This window comes from Urocitellus parryii, chromosome 5 (assembly GCF_045843805.1).
Source record: "Urocitellus parryii isolate mUroPar1 chromosome 5, mUroPar1.hap1, whole genome shotgun sequence".
NCBI classification, from domain to species: Eukaryota; Metazoa; Chordata; class Mammalia; order Rodentia; family Sciuridae; genus Urocitellus; species Urocitellus parryii.
Window position 1 is genome coordinate 202,598,727 of NC_135535.1, and position 25,247 is coordinate 202,623,973.

Genomic DNA, 25,247 nt, shown 5'->3' on the forward strand with positions numbered 1-25,247 from the left:
CAGCTGGGGACCCCTACCTACCTGCACTCCCCCCAGCAGCCCCACCCACTAGGGTTCCTGGGAGGGAGCCAAGTTGAACAGAGTTGCCGTCTTCCGGTTGACGTCTCTGTACTATTCTTGTCCTAAGAAACCGGCAGGGTGAGAAAGAGGCTTAGCATGCAGTGTCAACAGGCCCCAGCTCACAGCACCTGGGCCCGACTTTCCTTTCTTCTTTCTTAATGCCTCTTAAGTTGTCTGCAATGTTAAATATTTTAGCAGCCTGTGATTCCGACAGAGACTGTGGAAGGGTTTCTGTTTCCAGAGAAGGCCCTGCAACAGGCCTGATTACCGATACCCTTAGTGCCCTTTCCTTCTGCAAGGCTGGCACCAAGAGGTTAGGCAATAAAAACCTCAGGGGAAGGACACATCCAGGCCTCACGGAGTGGGAGGATGGGCCGAGAGGATCCCAGGATGCAGAGGCTCGGCCCAGTGCTGAGCCACCGTGGCAGGAGGAGAGCAGGGCCCTGAAGCTGCCCCTGGTGAGTGGGGAGATCTGGGGGAGGAGGGCCCGGGCTTGAGATCAGGCTGCAGGCCGAGGTTCAAGCCTTGCTCCCACTCTGTTGGGGGAGGCACAGGACTGTACCAAGCCTCGGCAGGTGAATGGGCTGATGTGTCCGGGGGTGAAGGAGAGTGGAAATGGGAGTAGATGAGGCAAGATAGCACGCCTTGACTGTGACTGTGCACTCCATGGACGAGGCTCTGAGCGGGGGGAATTTCCAGGCAGCTCCATCCACACAGCGGATCAGCAGTCACCCAGTGAATGTGCTCGCAGGCAGGTGCTCAGAAGGGAAGCTGGGGTCTCACCTGTGGGGGAAGGGCCGGGATGGCACTCGGCAGCATGGGGCACTGGCTCCTCCACCAGGAAGAGCTCTGGGGTGCACGGTCAGGGGCAGGCATGTCGATGTGATGTGGTGGAGTGACCACAAGGCTGCCGACTCTACACCCAGGGCTCAGCCTGAGAAGTCGGGCGTTTGGGGTGCCAGTCTACTCCTCTGTGCCTTCTTTAAAGCACAGCACACCTTCACCTGCCTGGACCTCGCACCTCCAACACAGGATCCGGAAGGGCATCAAGGTCTAAGTTCTTGGCCTAGAAGGGTTTGTGGTCATTTGGATGTAGAGTCATTTCAGCCTCTGGCCAGGAAGATAAGCTATGCTCTTCTTTCTTGGGGAACATTAGACTCCCAGGGCATGGCTCTTGGTTACCCAGCACCTGATACTCTGCATGATGCTATAAGTGTCCGTTGAATAATTGAATGCAGCCAGCTATCAGGTGTGTTTGAAGGTTCCTGTCCTAGAAAATGTGGTCAGACAGGACTTTGGAGGCAGAAGGCTGAGTCTAACTTCCGGTCTGCTATTAGACTCTTCAACCTCAAGCAAGTTCCTCAGCTACTCAAAGTCTCAGTTTCCTCAAGTGAAAAATATAACACTAGGGTCCACCCCTTAGAATTACTAAGGAGATTGTATAAAAATAACATGTGAAAAGCCTATCAGCCTGCCTGTAGGCCTGCGGTAAGCACTTAAACACCAGGGCTTATTGTTTTATCATTACTATCATTATCATCACCATTTGGATCTTAATACTATTATCAAGGTAGATGCGTGGTAAGGACTTGTGTTTTTACCCAGTGGCTAACTGGAACTTGCTGAAGTTCACATAGTTGGCTCTGGTTTCTTTGGAATGTGCTAGGGCCCTCTAATGCCCTCCCATCCTGCGGCCACCTCCGACAAGGGTGGACTCAGTGTTGCAATATTGTATTGGATGCAAGGTCAAACCGTCTGGCACTTGCAGTGAATGCAGTCTTGCTTTGGGGTTAGCCTCTTGCCAAGAGTGGCTGCAGAAGGCTGAATGCTAACATTAGCAGGAGCGAGGAAGTGCCCGCGTGGGTGAGCGGGCATACCACTTGGGAAACAAGTGCTGAGCGCATCTCCCGGGACAGACTGCCTTGACTGTCTGGCCATGAAGTTTGGAGCTGCCAGCCTATCCCAAGCTTCTAGAGGGAGGGGCAGCATGGAGAGCTGCCTGGCCCTGCCCGCCTGCTGGATGCCACAGCACAGTCCTTGAGGAAGAGACCCTTTCTGGCAAGTGACCAAGCAGCTGGTGTTTAAATGCACATGGCCAGAGCTGGCAGACAGAATCTGGAAAGGGTGGGAGTGTCAACCCTGGGCTTGAGGTCTCAGCCCTGGGCCAGACTGCCTTTCTGGGCCATGTAGGAAGGATGTCTGGGCAGATGAGCCTCTGGCTCCTGATGCTGGGTAGCAAGGATGCTGGCCTTGGAAACAGGAGCCATACCATGCCTGGCTTAGGCATTCACAGTCGTGAAATGTCAGACCCAGAAGGGCCTTCAGGATCTTCTGCCGCCTCATTTTACAAATGAGGGACCTAAGACCTGGAAGAGGGTATGTGTTTCCCTCAAAGCCACACAGCCTGTCAGGGCCACTGATCCAAATCATTGAATACGTTTCTCTGGTTTCAAGATCAGTGTTCTTTTTTCTCAACCCACTGACACACTAGTGCACAAGTGACATTGTTGCCAGTTTCAGGAAACATCCCTAGAGCAAGTCTGTAAGTTTGTTGTTCTAGATTGTTTTCTGGAAGCAGTGGTGGTTTAACATAATCTTGAGCTTGGGATGTGTCTGAGGAAGCTGCCTCTGCAGGCTTGCTCCTGCTTTTTGGCAAAACAAGCCAGGCTGCAGCCTCTGTGTTGTGTGGCTGGCCTTCCTTTGCTGTGTCTGAGGGCCTTGCAGGGGGATTGCAGGAAAGCACCACGAAAAGTGCTCCCAGGTTCTCCAGCTCATGGGGATGCAGGGGTGCAGAGCTGGAGCACTGGCTGGACTTTCTCCCACAGGGAAGGTCCTGCTGAAACTTGAGCTCTGCCTGCTCCTGCCCATGTGTCTGTGGGAGTCCTCTCCTGAGAAAACCCTCAGAACACACCATGGTCTGGTTCAAGTTTCTTTGCAAACAATTGGGCCATGAATCCTTGGGAGAGAAAATGTTTTGTTTTTTTTTATTGGCGCATATGAAAAACAGTGGGTTTCATTGTGGCGTTTTGTATGTGCATACAACATACTTCGACCAGTTTATCCCCCAGTGTCTCCCTTTGTCCCCCCCCTCCCTGGCCCCTTCCTCTACCCTAGTGGTCTCTCTTCTGTTTTCATGAGATCCCCTTTTGTCCGCTTTCTCCTTTCTAGCATCCAGACAAGAGAGAAAACATATTATGACCCTTGTCTCTCTGAGTCTGGCTTATTTCACTTAACATGACGTTCTCCAATTCTATTCATTTTCCTGCAAACAGCATAGTTTCCTTCTTCCTTGTGGCTGAATAAAATTCCCTTGTGTAAATATACCACGTTTTCTTTTTCTGTTCATCTTTTGACAGACACCTAGGCTGGTTCCACAGCTTGCTATTGTGAACTCTGCTGCTATAAACATGGATATACGTGTATCACTATAGTATGTGGACTTTAATTCTTCTGGATAAGTAACTGGATCATATGGTGTTTCTGTTCCTAGTCTTCTGAGAAACCTCCATACTGATTTCCACAGTGGATGTGCTAATTTACATTCCCACCAACAGCATGTAGCCCCTCCACTCCCATCCTCACTAGTGTTTATAATTATTTGTGTCATCGATGATTGCCATTCTACTGGAGAGAGACCGAATCTCAGTGAATGTTTGATTTGCACTTGCCTGGTGCCTTGAGATATTGAGCAACTTTCATTTTTTTCATATAATTCTTAGCCATGCATCTTTCTTCTGAGAAGTGTGTTTAGTTCATTTGTCTGTTGAATGGATTTTTACTTTTTGATGTTGAGTTTTAAGTTCTTTATATATTCTAGATAATAATCCTCTGTTAGAAAAGTAGCTGGTAAACATTTTCTCCCATTGTATAGGTTCTTTCTTCACGCTCTTAGCTGTTTGCTGTGCAAAAGCTTCTTGGTTCGACGCCATCCCATTTATTGATTCTTGGCATTATTTCCTGAGCTATAGTGTCCTACTCAGGAAATCACTGCCTGGGCCAATGGGTTGGAGCATTTCCCTGTGCTCTCTTCTAGCAGTTGCAAAGTTTCTGGTCTTATTCCAAGATCTTTGATCCACTTCGAATTGACTTTTGTGCAGGGTGAGAGATGGGGATCTATTTTCTTTTGGTATTGGGGATTGAACCCAGGGGCGCTTAACCACTGAACTACATCCCAGCTGTTTTTGCTTTTTATTTTGAGACAGGGTCTTGCACAATTGCTATGGCCCCTGTAAGTTGGGAGGCTGATCTCAAACTTGCAATCCTCCTGCCTCAGCCTCCCGAGCCACTGGGATTACAGGCACACACCACTGCAGCCAGCTAGGCATCTATTTCCAATCGCTTTACATATGGACTTCTTATTTTCCCAGCACCATTTGTTAAAGAGGCTGTCTTTTCTCCAGTGTAAGTTTTTGGCACCTGACAAAATGCAGAATTGAGTTTTGCCTGAAGGTGGGAAGTTTATTAGAAACCACCAGGTTCCCTGTGAGACTGATGTTTAAACCTCTTGTTTGGTTCATGTTTTATCTTTGGTGAGGAGGATTCTGTAAAAATGGGACATAGAAATAGCCCCAGTGGGGAGAAGTCTCTGCTTTCAGAAAGTCCCTTTCTGTATATGTGCTCAGGAAGTCTTTGTGGGATGACTGATGAAATACTGCCTTATCCCAAGTTGATACTGCCTTGGAAGTCGGCATCTGGTCTTCATTCCCCTAGTGTTGACGGTGAAACACCAAGAAACACCCACTGAGGCAAGTGCAGAAAAGTTTTATTTAAAAAGAGACCAAGAGAAGGGGACATAGAGCTGGGTATCTGAGGCAGTGGGTGAGTCTTGCCTTTTTATAGATCCCAGGTTTCCTTCCTCCCCACCCTGTGACTGTACCAGGCAGGAGAAGAGCAGCCTGGGGTAATCATTAGCCTCTGTTTGTGTTGGGAGTAGGGATTCCCCAGAGGTATTACAACCCATTTCCTTTTCTTGGATAATCAGCCCATTTAGCCCTCATCTTTCCAACCTGATCATTTAACCTACCCTGACCACCTGTCCTTCACCCGTCTTACAGTCACAAGGTACATTGAGGAGATGCAACTCCCACTGCCTAGAGTGTTCCGTTCCTCCCAGCCCGAGGCCCTTTGTTTCTTGCTCAGTGTTGGACCAGGGCCACTCACTCACAGTACCTTCCTGGTGCTCACTATTTTTGTAGCCACTTCAAGTATCGACTTACTATCTTTCTTCAAATTGCTTCCTATTTATTTCAATGTATTATTTTATTTTTGTCCCCAGCAGTTATCTGTAAAGTTCAGGGTTGGTGTGCTAATTGTCTTTTTTCCCTAACATGCTTTAATTTTTTTTTTTTGTAGTTGTAGATGGACAGAATGCCTTTATTTTATTTGTTTATGTTTATCTGGTGCTGAGGATTGAACCCAGTGCCTCACACATGCTAGGCAAGCGCTCTGCCACTGAGCTACAGCCCCAGCCCCCTAACATTCTTTAAATGTGTTGCTATTAAAATACTCTAATCTGAGAAATCCTAACATAGTAACACCCTCTTATCCTCTGAAACCCAGCCTAACTATTCCTCTTTGGAAAACCTCCCCGTACCTCTCACAAGGCTGGCTTCAGTGTTCGTTTTGGTCTCTGCTATGAGGCAGTCATTCCTTCCCTCAACTGTAGGAGCGGGCACAGGGGCCATTTGCGTCTGATGTTTTAACCCTAGTGCTTGGCACAGGCCTGAGATCATGTAGTATTCAATAAGTGGTTTGAATAGTGAATGAATCCCCTTTAGCTGATGGAGGCTTATGCTGCCTGGCAGAGTGGGTGCCCCAACTAGGCGCCCTGTGATTCTCTGAGAGTAACATGCTGTAAGTCAGGACCCCGCATTCCCACGCTTCCACCTGGGTGCATGTCAACAAATCCCACATAGGAACTTGGATGTAGACACCCAACTCCCAGCAGGGCACTTGAAGTGAAGGGATTCGTTAGCTCAGTGGTGGCTCTGAGCACCCACCTCCTTTCCTCTCCTTGCCATCCACATTTAGCATGTGGGTTCATGTCCTGCTGCACCATTGCAAGTTGGTGGTGGCTGCTCTAAGGCATTGTGCCCTCCCATGACAATGTTGACAGACAGGAAGACACGTGGAGGGCAGGAGCTATGGCATCTTGTGTCCCCTAAAAAGCAAGGAATAGCCAGGAGCAATGGCACCTGCCTGTAATCCCAGTGGCTTGGGAGGCAGAGGCAGTTCAAGTTCAAAGCCAGCCTCAGCAATAGCGAGGTACTAAGCAACTCAGTGAGACCCTGTCTCTAAATAAAATACAAAATAGGGCTGGGGATGTGGCTCAGCGAGTGAATACCCCTGAGCTCAATCTCAAGTACCTCCCTCCCAAAAAAAAGAAAAGCAAGGAAAATATCTCCAGAAGGCCTGGCTGACTTCTCCTCTGTTTCACTGACCCAGGCTGTCACAGGACCAGGCCTCAACCAATCATTAGAACAAAGCAGGAAGGAGACGAGGAAGGGTGCCGAATGCCAAGTGCCAATGTCTCGGCTTGGCACCGAATCACGAGCCACCACACAGTTTTGTAGGTTCAAACAGCAATTCTTTATTCCCGATCTCACACCAGCCTCCACACACGTTCAGGGGCAATCTCAATATGTCCGCTCCCAAATCCTACTCCACGAGGCTTTTTTCCAAATCCCATTTGAATCTCATGAGAACTCAACGGGAACAAGCAGCAGGAACACCCTAATCCCAGCATCAATAATCTTCAACCTCAACTTCCCTAAAACTCCTATTGTCACGCCCTAAACCCAAGGACGGAGATACTTCCTGCAGGAATACACCCTAATCCTGGATCCACCCTGGTGATTGAGCAGGGTCACCTTTCTCAAACACACAAGCAAGGTCGCAGCAAATTTCCAAGGCAAGTCCATTTAACATGGGGTACACTGGCAAGGATTACGATGCGTCATACCTACTTGGTAATGGCCCTCAGCAGAAGGGAACCCAAGTTTTGGAGGTACCAGTGCCACCTGCCACAAAAGTTCCAACTTAGCATTCTGCAAGTGGGGATTGAAAAGAATCTCCATCAGGATGATCCAGAATGTTTTTGTTAAAATGCATATTTCTGAGCCCCTTCTCCAACCTCCTGAACCAGAATGTTTGGGGCCTGGGTCCAGGAATCTGCTTTTGAACAACCACCTAGTTGTTGTTTGCACTAGGTTTTCAGCCCAGGGACCTGATATGTGTGGTTATTTTCTGGTTTGGCAGGGCTGATTCTTTAGAAAATAGTAGGACAAATAAAGATTTAGCCTATAGAAGTTCCTTTCCTAGTTCTTGTCTTTTAGAGTTTCAAACAGAAATGTTAATGATGCAATGATGCTACCTGACATTTACTTCAAAAAAATCTGGGAAGCAGTAGAGAAGTGGGCATGTGGGTAAAACGGCCTTAGCCAGGATTTGATAACGTGGGGGCTGGGTAATATATGTAGCGCTCATTATATTGTCCTCTCCACTAACCTTTTTAAAGTCTGCAATCAAGACATCTGCTCTGTGGTTGGGCTGCCTTTGACCTTGGGTAAGTCACTCTCTTTCTTCAGGTGTCTCCTTGGGTTCTAGGATTACATAGCAAAAGTTCTCTATAAATTGGTGTTTTCCTATGTCCTCTTTTAAATTTTTTTCCTTTCCTCCTAATGTAACTTTTCTCTACACAAAATCTTATGCAAAATCAAAGAAATAACAGATAAAAGTGGACAAACTCTAGTTGCAGATGCAGTCAGTGCCTCCCAGCCAGCCTTTAAAATCACTCTAGAAGCCGGGCTTGGTAGTGTACTCAGGAGGCTGAGGCAGGAGGATGACAAGTTCTAGGCCAGCCTGTTCGACTTAGTGAGACCCTGTCTTGAAATAAAAAGGGCTGGGGGTGGAGCTCACTGATAGAGTGACCCTGGGTTCAATCCCCATCACCTCAAAAAATCTCCAGAAACCTCAGGACTCTGGACAAGATGGCCCAGCACCTACCACATGAGGGCAGCTGTACATACCTATACAGGTCAGGCTGCTGCAGAGGCCACAGCCCTGTGTGCAGATCCAGGGAATCCTTAGAACAGAAAAGATAGTCATGGATGCAGTTTGTAAGTGCATTCCTTCTGCTGTGATTCAGTCTTCTATAAATTCCAGGTGCACCAAGACAGACTCGCATGCATTCACCTCTCTCTTGCAAATTGGTATTGTGCTGTTTCCCTGGCCAAGAGCTGGAAGAACCACAGTGCACCCTTCCCATCACTTCAGGTGTCTCCCGGCCCCATTCCTGGCTGAAGCTAGGACCAGGGTTCTGTAGGTTGGCAGTGAGGTTCTGGTGTGGATACATCTCTGATGCATAGCAGGATTCGACTCTCAATCCCTTGTGATGTTGGGAGTCCTTGAATTCTTCTAATGAGTATGCCCTACATGGGACATACTCCCACTGGCTGTTCATGGCCACTGCACTGCCTGATCTTGGGGACATCTCAGAGGGGTGCTGGGTCAACCTTCCTCAGCCAGAGTGTTTCCCCAGCAATGAATGAATTGTGTGAGACTCCAGAGATGTTGATAAATTCCTAGATGCCGTCTTAAAATCCTTCAGAGAGGACATCACATTAATAACTGGTTCCTACTGTATTAATTTCCTATTGCTGCTCTAATAAATTGCCACAAAATTATGGCTTAAGACAATACAGATTTATTTTCTTACAGCTCTGTAGGTGAACCATCTAACATGGGTCTCAGTGGGCTAAAATCACTCGGGGCTGTGTTGTTTCTGGAAGCTCTTGGGAAAAATCAATTTCCTTGCTTCTCCAGTTTCTAGAGCCTGCCCACTTTCCTTGGCTCATGTCTCCTTTCTCCATCTTCCAACCAGCATCTCCAGCCCTCTGTGTATGCTTCCGCCATCCCATCTCTCTATCCCAGCTTCTCTCCTCATCTTTCTCCTCTTTCTCTGCTTCCTCCTCTTGTACTTGGAAGGACCTTTGTGATCACCTTGGGCCCCCCAGATAATCCAGGATCATGTCCCTATTTTAAGACCAGATGATTGGCAACTTTAATTCCCTCCACACCTTTAATTCCCTTTTGCTGTATTCATTTAACACATTCACGGGCTCCTGGGACTGGGCCTTCATTCTGGTGATCACATCCACTAGTAGGTTTCAAAGCATAGCAGTTCCTTCCTATGCCATGAAGCTTGTGCAGCTGTCAACAGGGAGGGCCTGATTCTCCTAACAGGGGTGGCACCTCAAGTTCACCTTTGTGTTTGGCCCAATTGGAATGCTTGAGCTTACAAGGGGGGGTGAGTGGATATGTTTTTACAATAAATAGATCTGGCCTGGGAGTGGGGCACAGGAACCTGCCAGACTGACTGCGCCTTCCAATCCTTACTCACCAATGGCTGATGGTATACTTTTGAACAACTTACCCTATTTGGGTCTTAGTTGTTACATTTGTGAAATGGGCAGGATAGCATATTCCAATAAGCTCATGATAAACATGTGAACAAAGAATCTCTTTATATTTCCCTCAGAAAGGTGACTCTTAGAATCATGGAATTAAAACAAACAAACAATGTTTTGTGGAAATAAATTCTATGAATTCTACAAGGAATTTTCCTTTGGGGGCCCTCAGTCCTTGGGCATCTGTTTCTTTAAGAGAAGGAAAGGAAGCACTGAGTCACTTGTGAGTGTCTTGCCCTTTGATCCCTGAGTGTATAAAATATAGCAGTGCTTTCTTTGACACTGAACTTAACAGGAAGCCTGGCACACACACATAGTTACCCACTCTTCTCAGCTGGGGTCTAGCTGCAGAAATTTCCAGAGAAAATGTGATCTGCAATGGTGAGGACAGGTAAGCACACTTCTGGGTGCAGTGGATGTTAGTAAAGGAAGGGGTTAACTTTAGGCTCTATGGGGGGGGTGTTATTCACAAACCAATAGAAACACACGTGTTCCTTGGAATAAGGAGGCCGGAAGTGGTGTGAAGTAGCCTCTGCCTACTTGAGAGGGTGCCACAGCCAAAGAGAAGCAGGTTAACAGTTGTGCAAACTGTAGCACAGTCTGGCTTAGAACCAGCGGCTAAGCACCCTCAGGACACCCAGGTGGAGATAAGAACCAGAAATTGGTTCAAGGAACAAACCAAGCTCCCTCTGCCCTAGCTTCTTTCTGAAGTTTCCCCGGGTAGCATGCAGGCAATCCCTCACTCCCTCCTCGCGGAGGAAGCGTGGACTGCAGGGTTGGGCTATAGGGCCTGCACTTGGCCTTGGTGGTCATTTCACACGCTGATGCCTTCCCTGCGTTGCCATAATTAGTGGAAAGCGCCGTGGAAAAACTAAGAACTGTAACAAGTTATCATGACTCAAAGCCTCCTGGAAGAAGTCTGCGGGATATTGAGGAGTGGCGGGCGGGTGGCAAGCGTGTCTGTGTGTCCGCCTTGGCCTCTGGCTCAGTCGCCGCAGGGCAAGTGGGTGCGCTTCTGCGCGGTGCTCCGTGCGTCTGGGCGCGCCGCGGGCCGCCCCGTGCATTCCTGGCCGGGGAGGAGAGCGCGGCGGGCGCCCTCGCGAGCAGCTGGCTGCGCGCTGGCCGGGCTCGGAGCGCCAGAGCTGGGGGAGGAGCCTGGCCGGGCCGCCGCCGCTCTCCCACTCATTGGCCTTTTGTGCTGCAACTTTCCCGAGCCCTTCACCGAGCCGCGCAGTCCCAGTGCCGTTGCCCGGGGAAAGTTTGCGTCCCTGGCTGGACCCGGCCTTGGAGACTCCACACGCAACGCTGTGGCTTGGCTTGAAAAAACCCAGCCGCTCGGCGGTTCTTTGGCCGCTGCGTCCCCGGAGGAAGGCGGCTCGGTGAGGGCCATCCTGGATCGCCCCGGGCGGGTAAGTGCGCCGCAGCCACAGGGAGGCGGGCGGCCGGGGTCAGGGAGGAGACGGGCGTCCCCAGGACCTTGGCCGCCAGACAAAGGCGTGCTAGAAGTGGTAGCGAAGCTTATTTTGGCTTTCCCCGACAGGAATTGGTAAAGGATGGAAAAGTATCTAAGTACACATTTGTGTCTCCTGCTGGCAGTGGAGTGTGTCTGCAGGGGGGTGGGGCCTGAGGGGACCTGCGGGCTGGTCTCCTCGGGTGGGTCTGTGCTGCTGTCCCGGGTCTGCATCCATGGCAGGATGTACACCAGTGGCTGGGATCCCCACCCGTGGTTGGAGTCCCTGCCTAAGTTTGGGGTCTCAGCCCGGGTTGAGATCCCCACCCATGGGTGGCGTCGGCGCCATGCCCCTGGGCTCCTTCTGAGTTCGTGTGGTCCACCAGTTCTCGTGGGGGCACCCCCAGTGGCCACAGCGGCGCGTGGATTAGCCATAAAACTCTGCACTGGATTTCCTCCGAGTTTGGGACTTTTAAATTCTCGACTAGTTACGTCAGCGGGCGCACTTCGAGGCTCTGGCGCAGCACGTGACCCGGCCGAGCTTCCCCTTGGCGTCCTTGGCTCCCACTGCCGGGTGTTCCTCTGACTTTGGGCGTCCTGCAAATGCAGCCTCAGAAGTGCTGTGATTGGCCGCGCAGGCCCAGAGCGCTCCATGCACCATCCGTTTGCATGCTGTTCCTGCTGTACTCTATACTTGTCTTAAAATGGCTTTATCATCATTATCATTATTGTTGTTAGCTCCTGGCTCCATCGGATGCGAAGGCAGGAATATGTGGTAGCTGGTTGAAATAACGCTGAAATACATTGTGGAGAGGAAGTAGAAGGAGCCTGTGGAGGCGGGAGGAGAGGAAGCCCCGGCTTAGTTGCTGCCCAGCTGCCGGGTCGGGGGTGTGCATGTGCACCTGTGACAGTCCCAGCCCTTCTGTCACAGCACTTGGAAAATCTAGGACCCTAGGGCTGTCTCTTATCAGTCTTAAGCCAGAGTAAAGTTTCAGTTCTGTTATCAGGCAGAGAACTCTCACCAACCGTATTTCACAAGGATGCCTTATTGAAGTCACATTTCAAAAGCTGGTTCCATTATATTGGGAAAGGACTGGAGGAGGCTATGGCCTGAGGGTGTGGTTCATCTGTGGTTTTCATCCATTCAGATTGTAGATTTCCATGGTGACTCTTGTCCAGCGTTTTCAGGGTTGGCAGTTGGTAGACTCCTAACAAGGGTTTTGTTGGGCGTCCCACGGGGAGTCTTAGAGAGTTACCTCCTAGGGTGTCTGGCCTGCTCCCTGGCCAGGTGGGAGGGCCTCCTGAGATCGGGCTGGTTGTACTGGCTGCAGTGAAAAGGAGTGGGTTCCCACGAGACTGCATCTCTCAGCCTGTCCTCCCGGGGCATTTTCCTCTGAGGAGAACTGGAACAGGAAATAGGCCAGTGACCGCCCTCCTTGGCCAGAGGCATGTGTGGCTAAGCCACTAGTGCCTCTTCCTGGGCTCTTACACTGTCACTTGTCCCTCATCAGAAGGGACATCCTAGCCTCAGGGTGGGACCATGCAGAGTGGCCTGCTTCGAGTCACACTTACTCACATACAGGCATTACTGCTTGTGGAAATCTGCCAGTCAAATGTCACACTTCTCTGAAACCTAGATCAAATTAGCCTCCTGTCCCCGTCCCATTGTCTCTCTCAAGCTTGAGCCCTTAGAATATTTTTTTTTTAATATTTATTTTCCAGTTTTTGGTGGACACGACATCTAACATCTTTATTTTACGTGGTGCTGAGGATCAAACCCAGCGCCCTGCGCATGCCAGGCGAGCGTGTTACCACTTGAGCCACATCCCCAGCCCATAGAATATTTTAACTATTAGGAAACTGGTTTCATTAAAGATACGAAAAGGGAGATTCAAAGAATTGGCTAGGATTGCTCCTCACTGTGAGACTCCAACCCAGGGCCCCAGATACCTGGCCTGGTTCTCTGTGCTAGGTCCACAGGCGACCTCTTTGGTTTTATTTAGCTTTGTATCATAGTCGTTTGTTTGTTGCTTCTATGGAGACAGACACTGCTCGAGGGAGGACATGTCTAGCTCGCAGTAGCACTGTACCAGTGACACGGGGCCTAGGGGGTAGATGGTGGTTGAATTGAATAAGACGCAGGCCCTACCTCCAAGGAGGTGTGCTTGTGTGTATGTGTGTGTGTGTGTGGGGGGGCTACCCAGGCATGTGCCCATTGGACAGCCTGTAGTATAGGGGTAACACTCCAAGCAACCAGGAGCATATGATAGGCATCTAGTGGCTGAGACTCAGGGACACTACACATGGGACACACAGTCCTGTACAATCAGGAATTGCCTCACTTCAAATGCCGATAGCATCCTGCGTAGAGGACTCTGCAAAGTTGGTGGAATCAGGAGAGATGTAGTTGGGAGGATGAGCTAAAGGGGTCTCTGGCCTGCCAGTCCCCAGGCTGACCTGTGTACACATGCGGGTGTGTACTCTCCTGGGACCTGGTTCCAGAGCCAAAAGCAAATGGTCCTTAGATCATTGTGATTTGGGTGTGGCAGTGCCTTGCACCTTTGCACAGATGATCTGGAGGAGGTTTGGGAAGTTGGTGATAGAGCCAGTGACCAGAGCTTGGCAGGAGCAAGTCTAAGGTAGAGAAGGCCACCAGCTGGGTCCCCTGTCTCTCTCCAGTGACCAAAGTCTGTGAAATCTATCTTTGTCTGAACTTTCTCTGTCTCTCTGCCATCGAGGTCACGGTCCTTGTTTTACGGCCTCCACTGTCATTTCCACAGCAACTCCCTGTGATGACAAAACATCCCAAGGATTATGAAATCATTCAAGAGAAAGAAAGCAGGGAAACAAAGACCTGGGGAACTAACCTCTGCAGGGCTTTGCCTCTAAAAATAGGGCAGGGGGCAGAGGAATTCTCCGGGGGATGAGACCAGGGCCACAGTGAGGTTGCATTTCAGGCCTGTGGAAGATCGGCTCTCAGCCCCTTCCCCCTCCCTCTCCACCCTTATAGGGTTTCAGCCTCTCACTTAGAAATGTATCCAGGGCTGCCAATTTAGAGAAAGCAAGGTTCCCAAGACTCATTTCCCCTGGGGTGGGGAGGGGCAGGGTAGAGAGAGCTCAGAATTTGGAGACAGAGATTCTCTAAAGAGGCCCTGACCCACCCCTCACCAGCTGTGTGACCTTGAACAAGTTGTGAACCTTCTGAGTCACTTTTCTTTAGTGGGAGGATAGTGACTCCCCCCACCCCTCGCATGCCCATAGCAGAGCTGAGGTGGGTGAAGTCCCTGTGAAGTCCCTGGGACCGTACTTGGTAAAATATTAAGTACGGTGCCAAGGAAAGATCCGTGGTGCTGGGATTTTCCACCTCATTGTAATTGAGAGAGTTGGATTTCCTAACACCTCCTGGAGTCTGTTTGTACTATTTTTCTTGGTAAACATAAACAAGGGATCAGTACTAATGAATGTAGTTCTCTTTTGTTTCAAAGCCACTTCTTGACCCTGCCGCCTGGGAGCTGGTGAACTGGGCCCACCTTGGGCTCCTCCTGCCTGGCCTTGCTAGGCTGCCCATCAATCTTCCCTTTCCTAAAAAGCAAGTGGGAATAAAAGAATATGGAACCATTTAAGCCCCTTGATGGCAGGGGCCTGCTTTCACGTGGTGACAGTGCCAGCTTGGGAAGGGATGACAGGGAGTCGGGGCCACCAGCCTTGGTGACATCCTTTCTCATCCACACCTTCCAATCCTGGAGCTTTCTGGAGACTCCTGCAGGTGGCTGCATGCTTCAAAAGAACAGGAAAAGTTTAACTGTCACCTCTGCGCTCTCTAGTCCCCAGGAATTCTGTTGTCAGCCACATGCGAGGGTCTCTCCCCATGAGGGCTGCGAGATCCTGCTCTTTTCTGTGTGCACCTCAGTGTCCAGGCCTTGGCAGGGCAGAATATCTTTCCAGCAGTTTCTTGTTGGACTAACAAATGTCTCCTCTCTTGAACTGTGAGACTGAAGGCTTTGCTCAAGGTCAAGACTTCCGTCATGGTGGGGTGGACATGTGGAGATAATTTTGCTGCTTGTGTGGTTTTGGAATCGGGGAAAATCTGTGACTCTGATCAAAGAGACACAGAACTGGATGGATGAGGCTATTTTTTCAGTTCTGTTGTTGGTGGTGTTTTGTTTAGGAATCGAACTCAGGGCCTGGTGCATGCCAGGCAGACACTCTGCCACTGAGCCACATCCTCAGCCCTTGTTTTTAAATTTTGTTGTGTCCATGTGAAAACCCTGGAGGTATTTGTTGAAGTTTGGCTTATTGACTACTGGGAGCCTGTTCTCAACCTGGAAAATTCAGGGGGAAGCTGATTTCTGGCCTGAATGTAGTGGCAGCCAGGCAGACCTAGTGAGAGTAGCTGTTAGTATTGGTCTGTTATTGTTACTTTCCTTGAAACCAAGCAATATTTATTGAACACCTGCTGTTCTTCGAGGACCAATAGTGAGATGGACACTGTGCTTTACCTACGTTTAAAAAAAAAATTGTAATTCATCAAACCAGATGTAACATAAAATTTATCATCTGAACCATTGTTAAGTGTAGAGTTCAGTAGTGTTAAGTATATTCACCTTGAGGGAGAGATCTCCAGAACTTATTCATCTTGTCAGCCCGAAGCTCTGAATCCATTATACAACAAATCCTTTTCCGCCTCGTCCAGGCCTGGTACCAACCATTCTACTTTTATTTCTATGAGTTTTACACATTTTTGCTCTCATTTCTTTGGATAAAATTTCAAGTAATGTATTTTATTCCCATTTTACACATTTAGAAACTGAGAGTTTAATGAACCTAGTTAGGGCTTATAAATGGCAAGTAAGTGCAGAGCTCGATTCTGGCTCTGACTTGTGTCCAGGGCCTGTGCTCTTTGTCAGGTACTTGCTGTCCTGCCCCCTGCCCCGACTCTCAGTTGGCTTCTGTGACAGTTCTGGAAGTGGCAGTGAACCTGTGGGCTTGATGCTTTGGTGGGGGGGAGGATCTTGAGCTGGGATCGCAACCTGGAGCGCTGGCCCATTCAGAGCGTCCCTTGGTTTTGTGTGGCTTTGATCAGGGACACAACTGCACTGTTACTCACCTGACCATGTGGCTTCTCCCAGCACCCAGAAGGGTTTACTTTTTGGTCTTTGGGGAAGAACAGGGGCTGCCTCCTGGGGGCTTGTCTTCCTGGAGTACATTCCTCTCCTGGGATGTTGTGAAACCCTGCTCTGGTTCTTGGACTCGTTAGCCCTGGTGGATGTGGGGACAACAGTAGGCACATCGAGCTGTGGCTAAGTCGTATGTGAGGAGAGGGCTCCCTTCCTCCTGCTGCCCAGTGGAGCCCGCAGGGATCTGGAGCTCACGCGGCAGGTCACCCTCTGCTTCCCAGCCTCAAGTCCTCACCCCTGGGGTTGGGCCAAACAGGCTCTCTCTGTGACCTCCCCCAAGCTGTCCTTTTCCAGCCAGGCCAGGGGACAGTACTTCTGGAGCCTTGGGTATGAATCACATGAGCATATCTTCAGGTCGGAAGGGGCCCCAGAAGACCAACAGTCCAAACCCTCATTTTGAGGAGGCTCCTGTACTGTGAGAGGGGCAGGGTTTCCCAGTGGTTAGAGCGACTGCCAGGCCCCTGACTGGCTGTCACGCCTTTCTCTGAGGGGCGGCCCCTGCAGCCCCGACACGGCTGCTTGCTCACACTTCATGCTCTCTTCATGGAACTTCTTGGGAAACATGCTGCTCCAGGGAGGCCATCAGGTCCGGGGGTCTGAGATCTGGAGTCGAGCAGCCTGAGGGGGCTCGGCCTCCTGTGGTAAAGGTTTGCCTTGGTCCGTTTCCTGTTGCTAATGACCCGGTGCCGCAAGATTGGACATGTTAGAAAGGAAAAAGTCAAAATCTTGTCCAAGATGGAGGGGCCGCATCTGGGGGAGGCCTTGCTGGCGGAGTCCTGAGACAGCTCAGGCGTGGTGTCAGGAGTCGGGGAGCAGGAGAGGCCGGGCCAGACTGCTTCCGTATCAGACCACCACTGAGACCACCTGCGAATCAGTAATCACCTGAGGGAGCCCTGATGACCTCTCACAGTCCCACCTGGTCCCACCTCTGAGCGTCTCATAGTAGGGGCTGGATTTCCATTTGAGGTTCTCTTTGGGGGGTGGGGGTTAACCATACTTGAGCCATTCCCAGGGGGCTGCCTTTGTTTTTTTGTGAAGTGCTGTCACCTTGCTCAGAAAGGACCTGGCTCATACGAGGTGCTCATAAACATGGCTTCCCTTCACCTGTCATCTGTGTTCATTTTTTTTTTTCCTTTGTTACAGGGAATTGAACCCAGGGTGCTTAACCTCTGAGCCATGTCTCCAGCCCTTTTTTATTTATTTATTTATTTTTTTAAAGAGAGAGTGAGAGAGGAGAGAGAGAGAGAGAGAATTTTTAATATTTATTTTTAGTTCTCGGCGGACACAACATCTTTGTTGGTATGTGGTGCTGAGGATCGAACCCGGGCCGCACACATACCAGGTGAGCGTGCTACCGCTTGAGCCACATCCCCAGCCCTTTTAAGAAGTATATTTTATTTAGAGACAGGATCTCACTAAGTTGCTGAGGTTGGCTTTGAACTCGTGATCCTCCTGCCTCAACCTCCGGAGCTGCTGGGATTACGGGCATGTGCCACGGTGCCCGGTTTCTGTATTCCTTCTTAATCCACGCCTTGCTGGTGTTCAAGCTCCAGGGTGCGTGAAGGAACCGTGAGCTCCTGAGGTTGCACACCTGGGCAGGAGAGGCAGAAGAGAGGGGCTCATGGACTTGGGCAAGCGAGGTGTGGCTCTCATGCCTGTATTGGGATTGGTGGCCTTTTCACCTCTGGAGTGGCTCCCAGGTGCCAGGCGCTTGCTGGAGAAGCATTTGCAAGTTTAGTCTTACAGACCTCTTCCCCCCTTTCCAGGCAGGGCCTGCCGATGCCCTCTTTGACAGATGGGGAAACCGAGGCTCTGAGTGGACCTGCCCCAAGGATGCACAGCTCAGTCTTGCTGGAGAGGGTCCCAGCTTGGACAGCCTGGCCCCAGTCCCTGGTCTCCTGTCACCTGCCCTGTCCAGCTTCTCAGGGGGGGGACTGGGCTATGTGCTTGTTTGCCAAGTCTCTTTCTCTGTCTCCTGTTCTATAAAGTAGCTGGCTGCCTTCTACACAGGGGTCCTGGGGAATCACTAAAGGCAGCTCTGACAAAACTCTAACATCCTGCACAAACTTATGGAGCTCTCTAGTAGTTAAAGAATTCTTTTTTTAAACTAAAGACTAAATCTTTAAATTGCGGAACTTCCTTATTTGGGAGTGCCAAATCTCTGGCTGTTCTCCCTGACCAGGGCTCCAGGGTCACTTCCAAGAGCTGCTTTCCCCAGAGTCCTGCAGGGGGTATCTTCCTGTTCCCTAGCTGGAGCCAGGCCTCAAGCCTGCTGCGGGATTTCCTGGCCCCTCTGCCCTTGGACCTGGGTCCAAATCTTGATTCTGTTCTTCACCCTTTCCCAGGAGAGGAACTCAGTGGGTGAGGGCTGTGAAATACTTCCCACAGGCCTGGCAATACCAGCGCTCAGCTGTGTTAGCTGCTCTTATCATTGCTGCTATGATTAATGCTTTATTATAATTATTTCAATTTGTAACAGTGTTTTGTATATATTAAAATATTGTCATCAATGATAAAACCAGCACACTGACACCTGGTCAGGTCCCTCAATCCACAGGATCCGGAGTGTCCTGCCTGCTCTGGTCTTCGGAATGTTTCTATCACCCAGCCCCACCCCTGCATGATGGCAAGCCACACCTGTCCCATCTTATCTGCCAGATCCTGAGAAGCTGAATTGTTTTCCATTGTGGGTAATAAAGTACAGCGTGGCTCCTCTGTCCACAGAGCTGCGCACCTGGGGACACACCTGCAGAGCAGAGCAGGGCGGCCGCTCCACACCCGGAGGTGGAAGGCTTAGTTTCGGGATGCCTGGGGGACCCTGCAGAGGCTGTCACTGCGTTACTGGGCCTGTGCTCTGACTTGAGCCTTCGCCAGCTGGGTCCTGCCCAGCCCAGAACCTGCCCACAGCTCACCAAGATTTGACACTCCAGAAGGTTTCAAGAAAGGAGGCCACAAGGGGCTGGGACGCAGCTCGGTGGCAGAGCCCTTGCCCAGCGTGTGCAAGGCCCTGGTGTGAGCAGCGCTGGCACCGTCTGCTGCGAGGGTGAGAACTCCCCGGTGTTTTCTGCCGTGTGGCACGAAGTTTCTGGAGAGCTCGGCCCTGAGTTTGGGGCTGTGTGGTCATTTGAGAGTTCCGTATTAGCCAGATGTGGTAGCGCACACCCGTAGTCCTCGCTACTCAGGAGGCCAAGGCAGCAGAGTCCTGGGCAACCTAGTAAGACTCGGTCTAAAAACAACAACATCAAAAAACCCCTTTATCTGTCAGTCTATCACGCTAGAAAAAAAGGAGAAGGAACACTTACAACCAGGGACTCCTCCATGTCATTACTCAGAATGATGTCAATTTATTAAATTGAACGCTGACTTCCTTTTAGGATAAGACAATAATCTTTAATCCTCGTTAAAGATGAGTAAATAAGAGTACAGGAGGCCTGAGGTTTTATGTGTGGAGCATGCAGTTAATAATGTGGTCTTCTGATCCCTTAGCTGCTCAGAACCCAAGTTGCCTCTGATTCCTCCAGGTTCCCTCCCTCCAGGTGGGCATCACGGCTGTCCATGACTAACCCCCGCTCTGCAGTGTCCTGAGACCCACAGTGTAGCTCAGTGCCTGAACTGCTCCAGAGCTCACCTGTGGGCCCCTCTCCTCCATGCTGACAGCTAACACGAGCCAGCGTTGGTTTCCGCTTGTTCTCCTGTGCGCCCCTCATGGTTTTCTGATGCTCCTTGTCGTCCCTGGGATTGCAGGTTCCCGGGTGACCTTCTGTGATTCTGAGGTCTCTCCAAGCTGGCCTTGGCCCCAGCTGTCCAGCTGCAGGTCCCATGGCCACTGCCTGATACACTATCAGGGCAGGTACTGGCCAGACTCCAGAGCCGGACTGAGCTGGGGGTCTGGGTGCTGCTGCCTGCAGACCTTGGCTCTATCTATGCTGCCAGCAGGGAGCGTCCTTCCCTCTCCCCATTTGTTTGTCTTCAGTTGTATCTATTTGATCTCGTGGCTTATTATTTTATTCCATAGGTTAAGATCCATCTCTGTCCATATTATCTATCTTTTTGAGGTCCAGATAGTCCCAGATTTGGCCAGTAGCAGCCTGTTTGAGGTGGTCTTGTCTTTTTGACACGGCCCTCCTCGTGGGGAAAGAGAGGCGTGTGTGTGCGTGCCTGCCCATGTGTACGCACATGGGTCTGCTCTCCCTGATTGCAGCCAGCCCGGGAGTAGCCTTGCATGTGCAAATAATAATTCCCTTATCTTTGGTATGGTGGTGGTATTTGGGCTACCCTCCCTGTAGGTAATGACCTCCTGAGGACACTGTCCTCCTCCAGGCCAGTGCTTCCCCAGCCCCTTCCTGTGCACTCCCCTCCCCACCTCTGTGGGAGGAAGGGAAGCCTCTGGCTTTCCAGCCAGGCCACAGGAAGGCAGAAGCTGGTTTCACTTTGTGGCCTCTCACAGGCACTTGACCACTGAGCACTCCTCCAGCCCGAGAGGCGGTTTCTAGGCTGGAAGCCCTTGGCGCCCATCAGCCCCTGCGCCCTTCCCCTTCCACGTGATCTTTGCTGGCCTGGAAGAGTCCTGTGTTTCCATGGCAGCTTGTCCCTGTCACCACCTGCTATGGTCTGTCCCCCCAACACTCATCTGTTGGAACCCTAACCCCGAGGTGATGGCCTCAGGAGCCCGAGAGGCTCCTGGCCTCCTCCACCCCGTGAGGTGCAGCGAGAAGCTGCCCTCTGTGAGCCTTCACCAGGCGCCAGGTCTGCGGCGCCTCATCCCAGACTTCTCAGCCTCCAGAAAGGGGGAAATACATGTCCATTGCTGATGAGGCACCGTCTCTGGAGTTTGCTGCAGCTGCCCTAAGGGACTCGGACACCTCCCTTCATAGTTCCCACGCTAGATGTTGAACTTGTCTTGCTCTCGAGTCTCCAGCCCTGGAGTGGGCCGTCCATGTCACTCGTGCTGGTCCTTGCACGGGCTCTTCCTGGGACCAGATTGCACGTGTAGAACTGAAGGCAGCAGACTTTTAGACCAGGGGTAATAATGGCTTCCTCCCTGAGCAGAACCCTCTATCTACAGCTCTGAAGCCGTGCCCCAAGGCCCGCAGGAAGACACGTGTTGATCAGAGCTTCCCTCCCTGAAGTTCCAGGGGCAGAGCAACCCCGCGCTGGCCCATGTTCACCGTGGGCTGACCCAGCAGCTGGCGGCTGAACTCTCTGAAAACTATTTCAGACACTGTAGACCCAGTGCCACCACAGTACGACTTAGGTTGTACCTTTTGTAACCTCTGCCGGTTGGTCTGAGAAGAGGGGTTTTATTCGAATCCCTCCATAGCCTGAGAGGTCAGATGTCAGCCATCTGAAGCGTACCTGGGTCACCAGGAAATAAGGCAGAGAAGCCCCAGAGCTGGTGGTCGGTGTGAATTTGATAGCGTATGAATGTCCTGAGGTTCAGCCTGCTGTCCGGGTCTGGGAGGCGGCTAGCCCTTTACTTAGCGCTTACTAACTCTCCAGCTGTGCCCTGTTCTGACACCCTGGCTGTGTTTTAGTCTGTGGAGAGTCAGAGCAGAGAACCGGAGGGCTCGGGCAGGAGATGGAGCGGGCCTGGGAAGCAGAAGGGAAGCCGACGGCCTGAGAGCAGGAGGGTCGAGACTGGGTCAGGAGTCCCTGGTCACGTGGCCTGGAGCCTCCATTCTCACAGAGGGAGAGGCTGGAGCCAGGGAGGGTGCCTGGCGGAGAGCCCAGGGCGGGGTGGCCTGGGAGCCAGCTCCTGACTTCACACACGAGTGTTGTTTTAGTGCCCTGGCAGCTGGGCAGGATGCTGATCAGATGTCATCGAGAAACTATTTAATTATGTTGAGGATTCTCCATTCAGAAGAAGTCAGGGAAGTGTCCAATATGCTTTGAAAAATAATTTCATCCCAAAGAGTCAGAAATACCATCCTGTAGCCCGTGTGGGCAGATAAGTGTTTTCTGAAAAATTCTCCTTCGTTTTCCTCAGTGATGCCTCCTGAGCGCAGCGTGGGTGTGTTTCTGCCCTGGAATGAGGCTGGGCACGCCTGGGACTCCAGAGCTGGGGAGCCGCCGTTGTTCTGGTCATCTCCGTCACGTCCAGCTTTCCCTGAGCTGAGTTTAAGAGTCTCTTAAACATGTTTTCTTATTTATTTTGATTGCAAGGGCAATATGCATTCAGCATAGAGCCAGAAAAGGGAGACAGATTCCATGAAGAAAGAAGAACGCTCATCTTTTCACTTCTGAGAAGGAAGTGCTGTCGACACGGAGGCATTTATCCTGCGTGGTTTGCTGCCACATCCTCTGTGCCTTCATGGAACAGACTCTTCCGTGCACGCAGGCACCTGAGATCTGACTGTGCTAAAATAGCATTGACCCTACTTCCAGTTGGTGATGAACATGTTTATCTCTAGATGCGTGAAGATCTTATTTATTTATTTCTGTGGTCCTATGGATTGAAGCCAGGGGCACCTTACCTCTAAATTACACTCCCAACCCTCTTTATTTCATTTTGAGACAAGATCTTGCTAAGATACTGAGGTTGACCTTGAACTTTCGATCCTCCTGTCTCAGCCTCCTGAGTGGCTGGGATTACACATATGTGACACTGTGCCTTGATTTGGCTAGCAGTCCCTTGCTGTTGGACATTTTGGTTGTGACAGTTCTTTTGCATTAGTGATTGTGGCTGGGATCTGCCTCCCCCTCCATGATCTCCTTAAAATACTCTTGGAAGTCCGTGGCTGTGTCAGAGGAAAGAAAGGCTTCTCTGGTGTTCAGAGTGTGTTGCCAAAACTCCCAGACTGATTTTCCACTCTGACTTCATGATGCCGGGAAGTCCGTCTTGCCCGTCGTTTAGTATTGTCCAAATTGTGATGCCCAGAAGACATCTCAAATTCCTGCCGTATCCCCCCGCTGGGTTCCACCCTCCTCCCTCTCCTTGCACAGACTTCTCTCCGACTGGGTGGGCACCGGGCTCCAGAGTCTTGTCCCTGGGGAATCGGCATGATGCTGGGAACACGGAGCGCCGGCAGTGATGTGTGGGCACAGGAGTGCACGGGGCCAGGCGTATTTAGAGTGTAGCTGGGGAAGTTACCCTGGGCCCCCCCATCCTCGTTCATCTCCATGCCAAGGGCAGTGCTTGGTGGCTGAACATTCGACAGACGCTTCTGGCTGATCCTGGCCTAGGACCAAGTCCCAGTCGCCCCACCTGGCCTCGCGATCTGCCCCGTCTACTCTGCCTTTGTAGTCTTCCCTTCTCTAGCTACACTCCCATTCCACGACCTTCAGCTGATCCTCCACCATGCCAAACTCCTTCCAGATCATGACTCTTTCATATAGCGCGTGGCTCCCTGTGCTGGCGGACACTCACCTTTTTCTTACTCTTCCACATTTGGGATGCAGCCAATTGCTGTGACAAAGAACAAGGCTCTTAATGGTCAGGCTGGGGTTTGTACCTTGGTTCTGCCATACAGCAGCTCTGCCACCTTGGACAAGTTACTCAGCTTCTCTGAACCTTAGTAAGGGGGATAATAATAGTAACCACCTCCTGGGGTTGTTTGAGGACCAAATATGGCGATATATGTATAAGCACTCAGAAGAAATCCTGGCACACAGTAAGCATCAGCAAACACTTGCTGTCCAGGGCCGGCCAGCTGGCCTCCGCTTACTCACCCCTCACAAAGAAGATTTCCCTGACCCCAAGTCTGGGCCAGGAACTCCTATTTATGCTCTCACGGCCATCTGTACCTTCCTTTTTAGCAGTGACAGCAATTGTTACAACATACGTAAGCATTTGAAGATGCCTGCCTATTGCCTGAGACTATAAGCTGCACAAGGGACCTATCTCTAGCTCACGGCTCAGGACTCGGGTTCAATAAGCACCTGCTCAGGGAATGATGGTGACAGTCCCATTACTGTGCCTGTGAGTGGAGCAGCCATTCCTCCCAGAGGGAGAGCAAGCTGCTCGTGGCAGCCCTGGCTGCAGCCATGGCCAGAGGGCTCCCTGCAGGATCCCCCCTGTGTCAGGCCTGTGTCTTGGGCCAGCCTGCTCTTGGGATCCTCTAGTGTGCGTTTCTCAGTGAGGGACCCGTGCAGTTTTTAAATTTCTAACTTGTCACATCAGAACTTTTGAGAATACAATGAAATAAATTACTAGAAAAATGGAACATGACTCCAGCCCAGGGTTTCCCAACATTGACACTTGATTTTCAGGGCTAGGTCATCCTTTGACACAGAGGTCTGTCCCCTGTGTTGTAGGATGCCTAACAGCCTTGGCCTGTATCCACTAGTTGCCTGTAGCACCTCGACCCCAAGCTGCGACAGCCAAAAAATGTCTCCAGACATTGCTAGTGTCCCCTGGAGGCAGACGTCATCTCCGACGGAGAACCACTAATGAAGACTTGCAAAACGCAAGCCCTGATGTTCTGTGATTAGATTCAGCAGACTTCCTCTCAGATTGCTCTAAAGGTTTTTAAGCCCTTCCCCTGGGTTTCTGAACACAACTTATCACAGGCCAATGACCGACCCTTCCTGGACCTGGGCCATGTGCAGCCATCCTGTGAGCCGCTCAGGCCCTACTTCATAGAAGGAGAAACAGGCTGCTCGGGGCTGGCTAGAAGGTGCTGTTAACACACGTGAAACTTCTAGGGCGCTTCTGAGGTCTTTCTCTCTCTCCCCAGCACCCCTGCCACAGATGATGTCATCCAGCCAGCTGCAGGCCTGAGAAACCTGCCCCTAGTGGCCTCTTCCCGCCATGCTGACGCCCTCGGCCAGGTCTCCAGGGGTCTGACAGCCCAGAGGTACAGTGGGGGCTGAGATGGGGCTGGTGCGGGGACCCCAGGACACTCCCTGAGGCTGCCTCCCTCCCTCCCTCCCTCCCCTCTTATCTGCAGTTCTGCTCCCTGCCCCCACGCAGGGTCTGCATACCTGTCCCCCACAGGTGCCTGTCAGGGCTTGGCCTCTTCTCATGGCCTTGGGGACGATCTGAGGGGACTCTGGGGAGACCCCCCTGCCACCACACTCACACAGCCCATTTTAGAGGTTTGTTGTCTTGTAACATTTAGGGGTATCTATTGGAACAGGGGTCTCTGTGGAAAC

The 25,247-nt window shown here is 51.1% G+C and overlaps 1 protein-coding gene across 17 annotated transcripts in view; it reads left to right on the plus strand.

Moving 5' to 3' along the window:
• Positions 1 to 25,247, plus strand: part of Tacc2 (transforming acidic coiled-coil containing protein 2) — a 186,110-nt gene that overhangs the window by 70,040 nt on the left and 90,823 nt on the right. For 13 of the 17 annotated variants that reach the window (XM_026384264.2, XM_026384270.2, XM_026384267.2 and 10 more), the window contains one exon: positions 24,830 to 24,949. The exons of the other annotated variants lie outside the window; for them this stretch is intronic. In XM_026384264.2, coding sequence (XP_026240049.2) covers positions 24,830 to 24,949 — 120 coding nt within the window. The remainder of the gene's footprint in view (positions 1 to 24,829; positions 24,950 to 25,247) is intronic. 17 annotated transcript variants of the gene reach the window in all.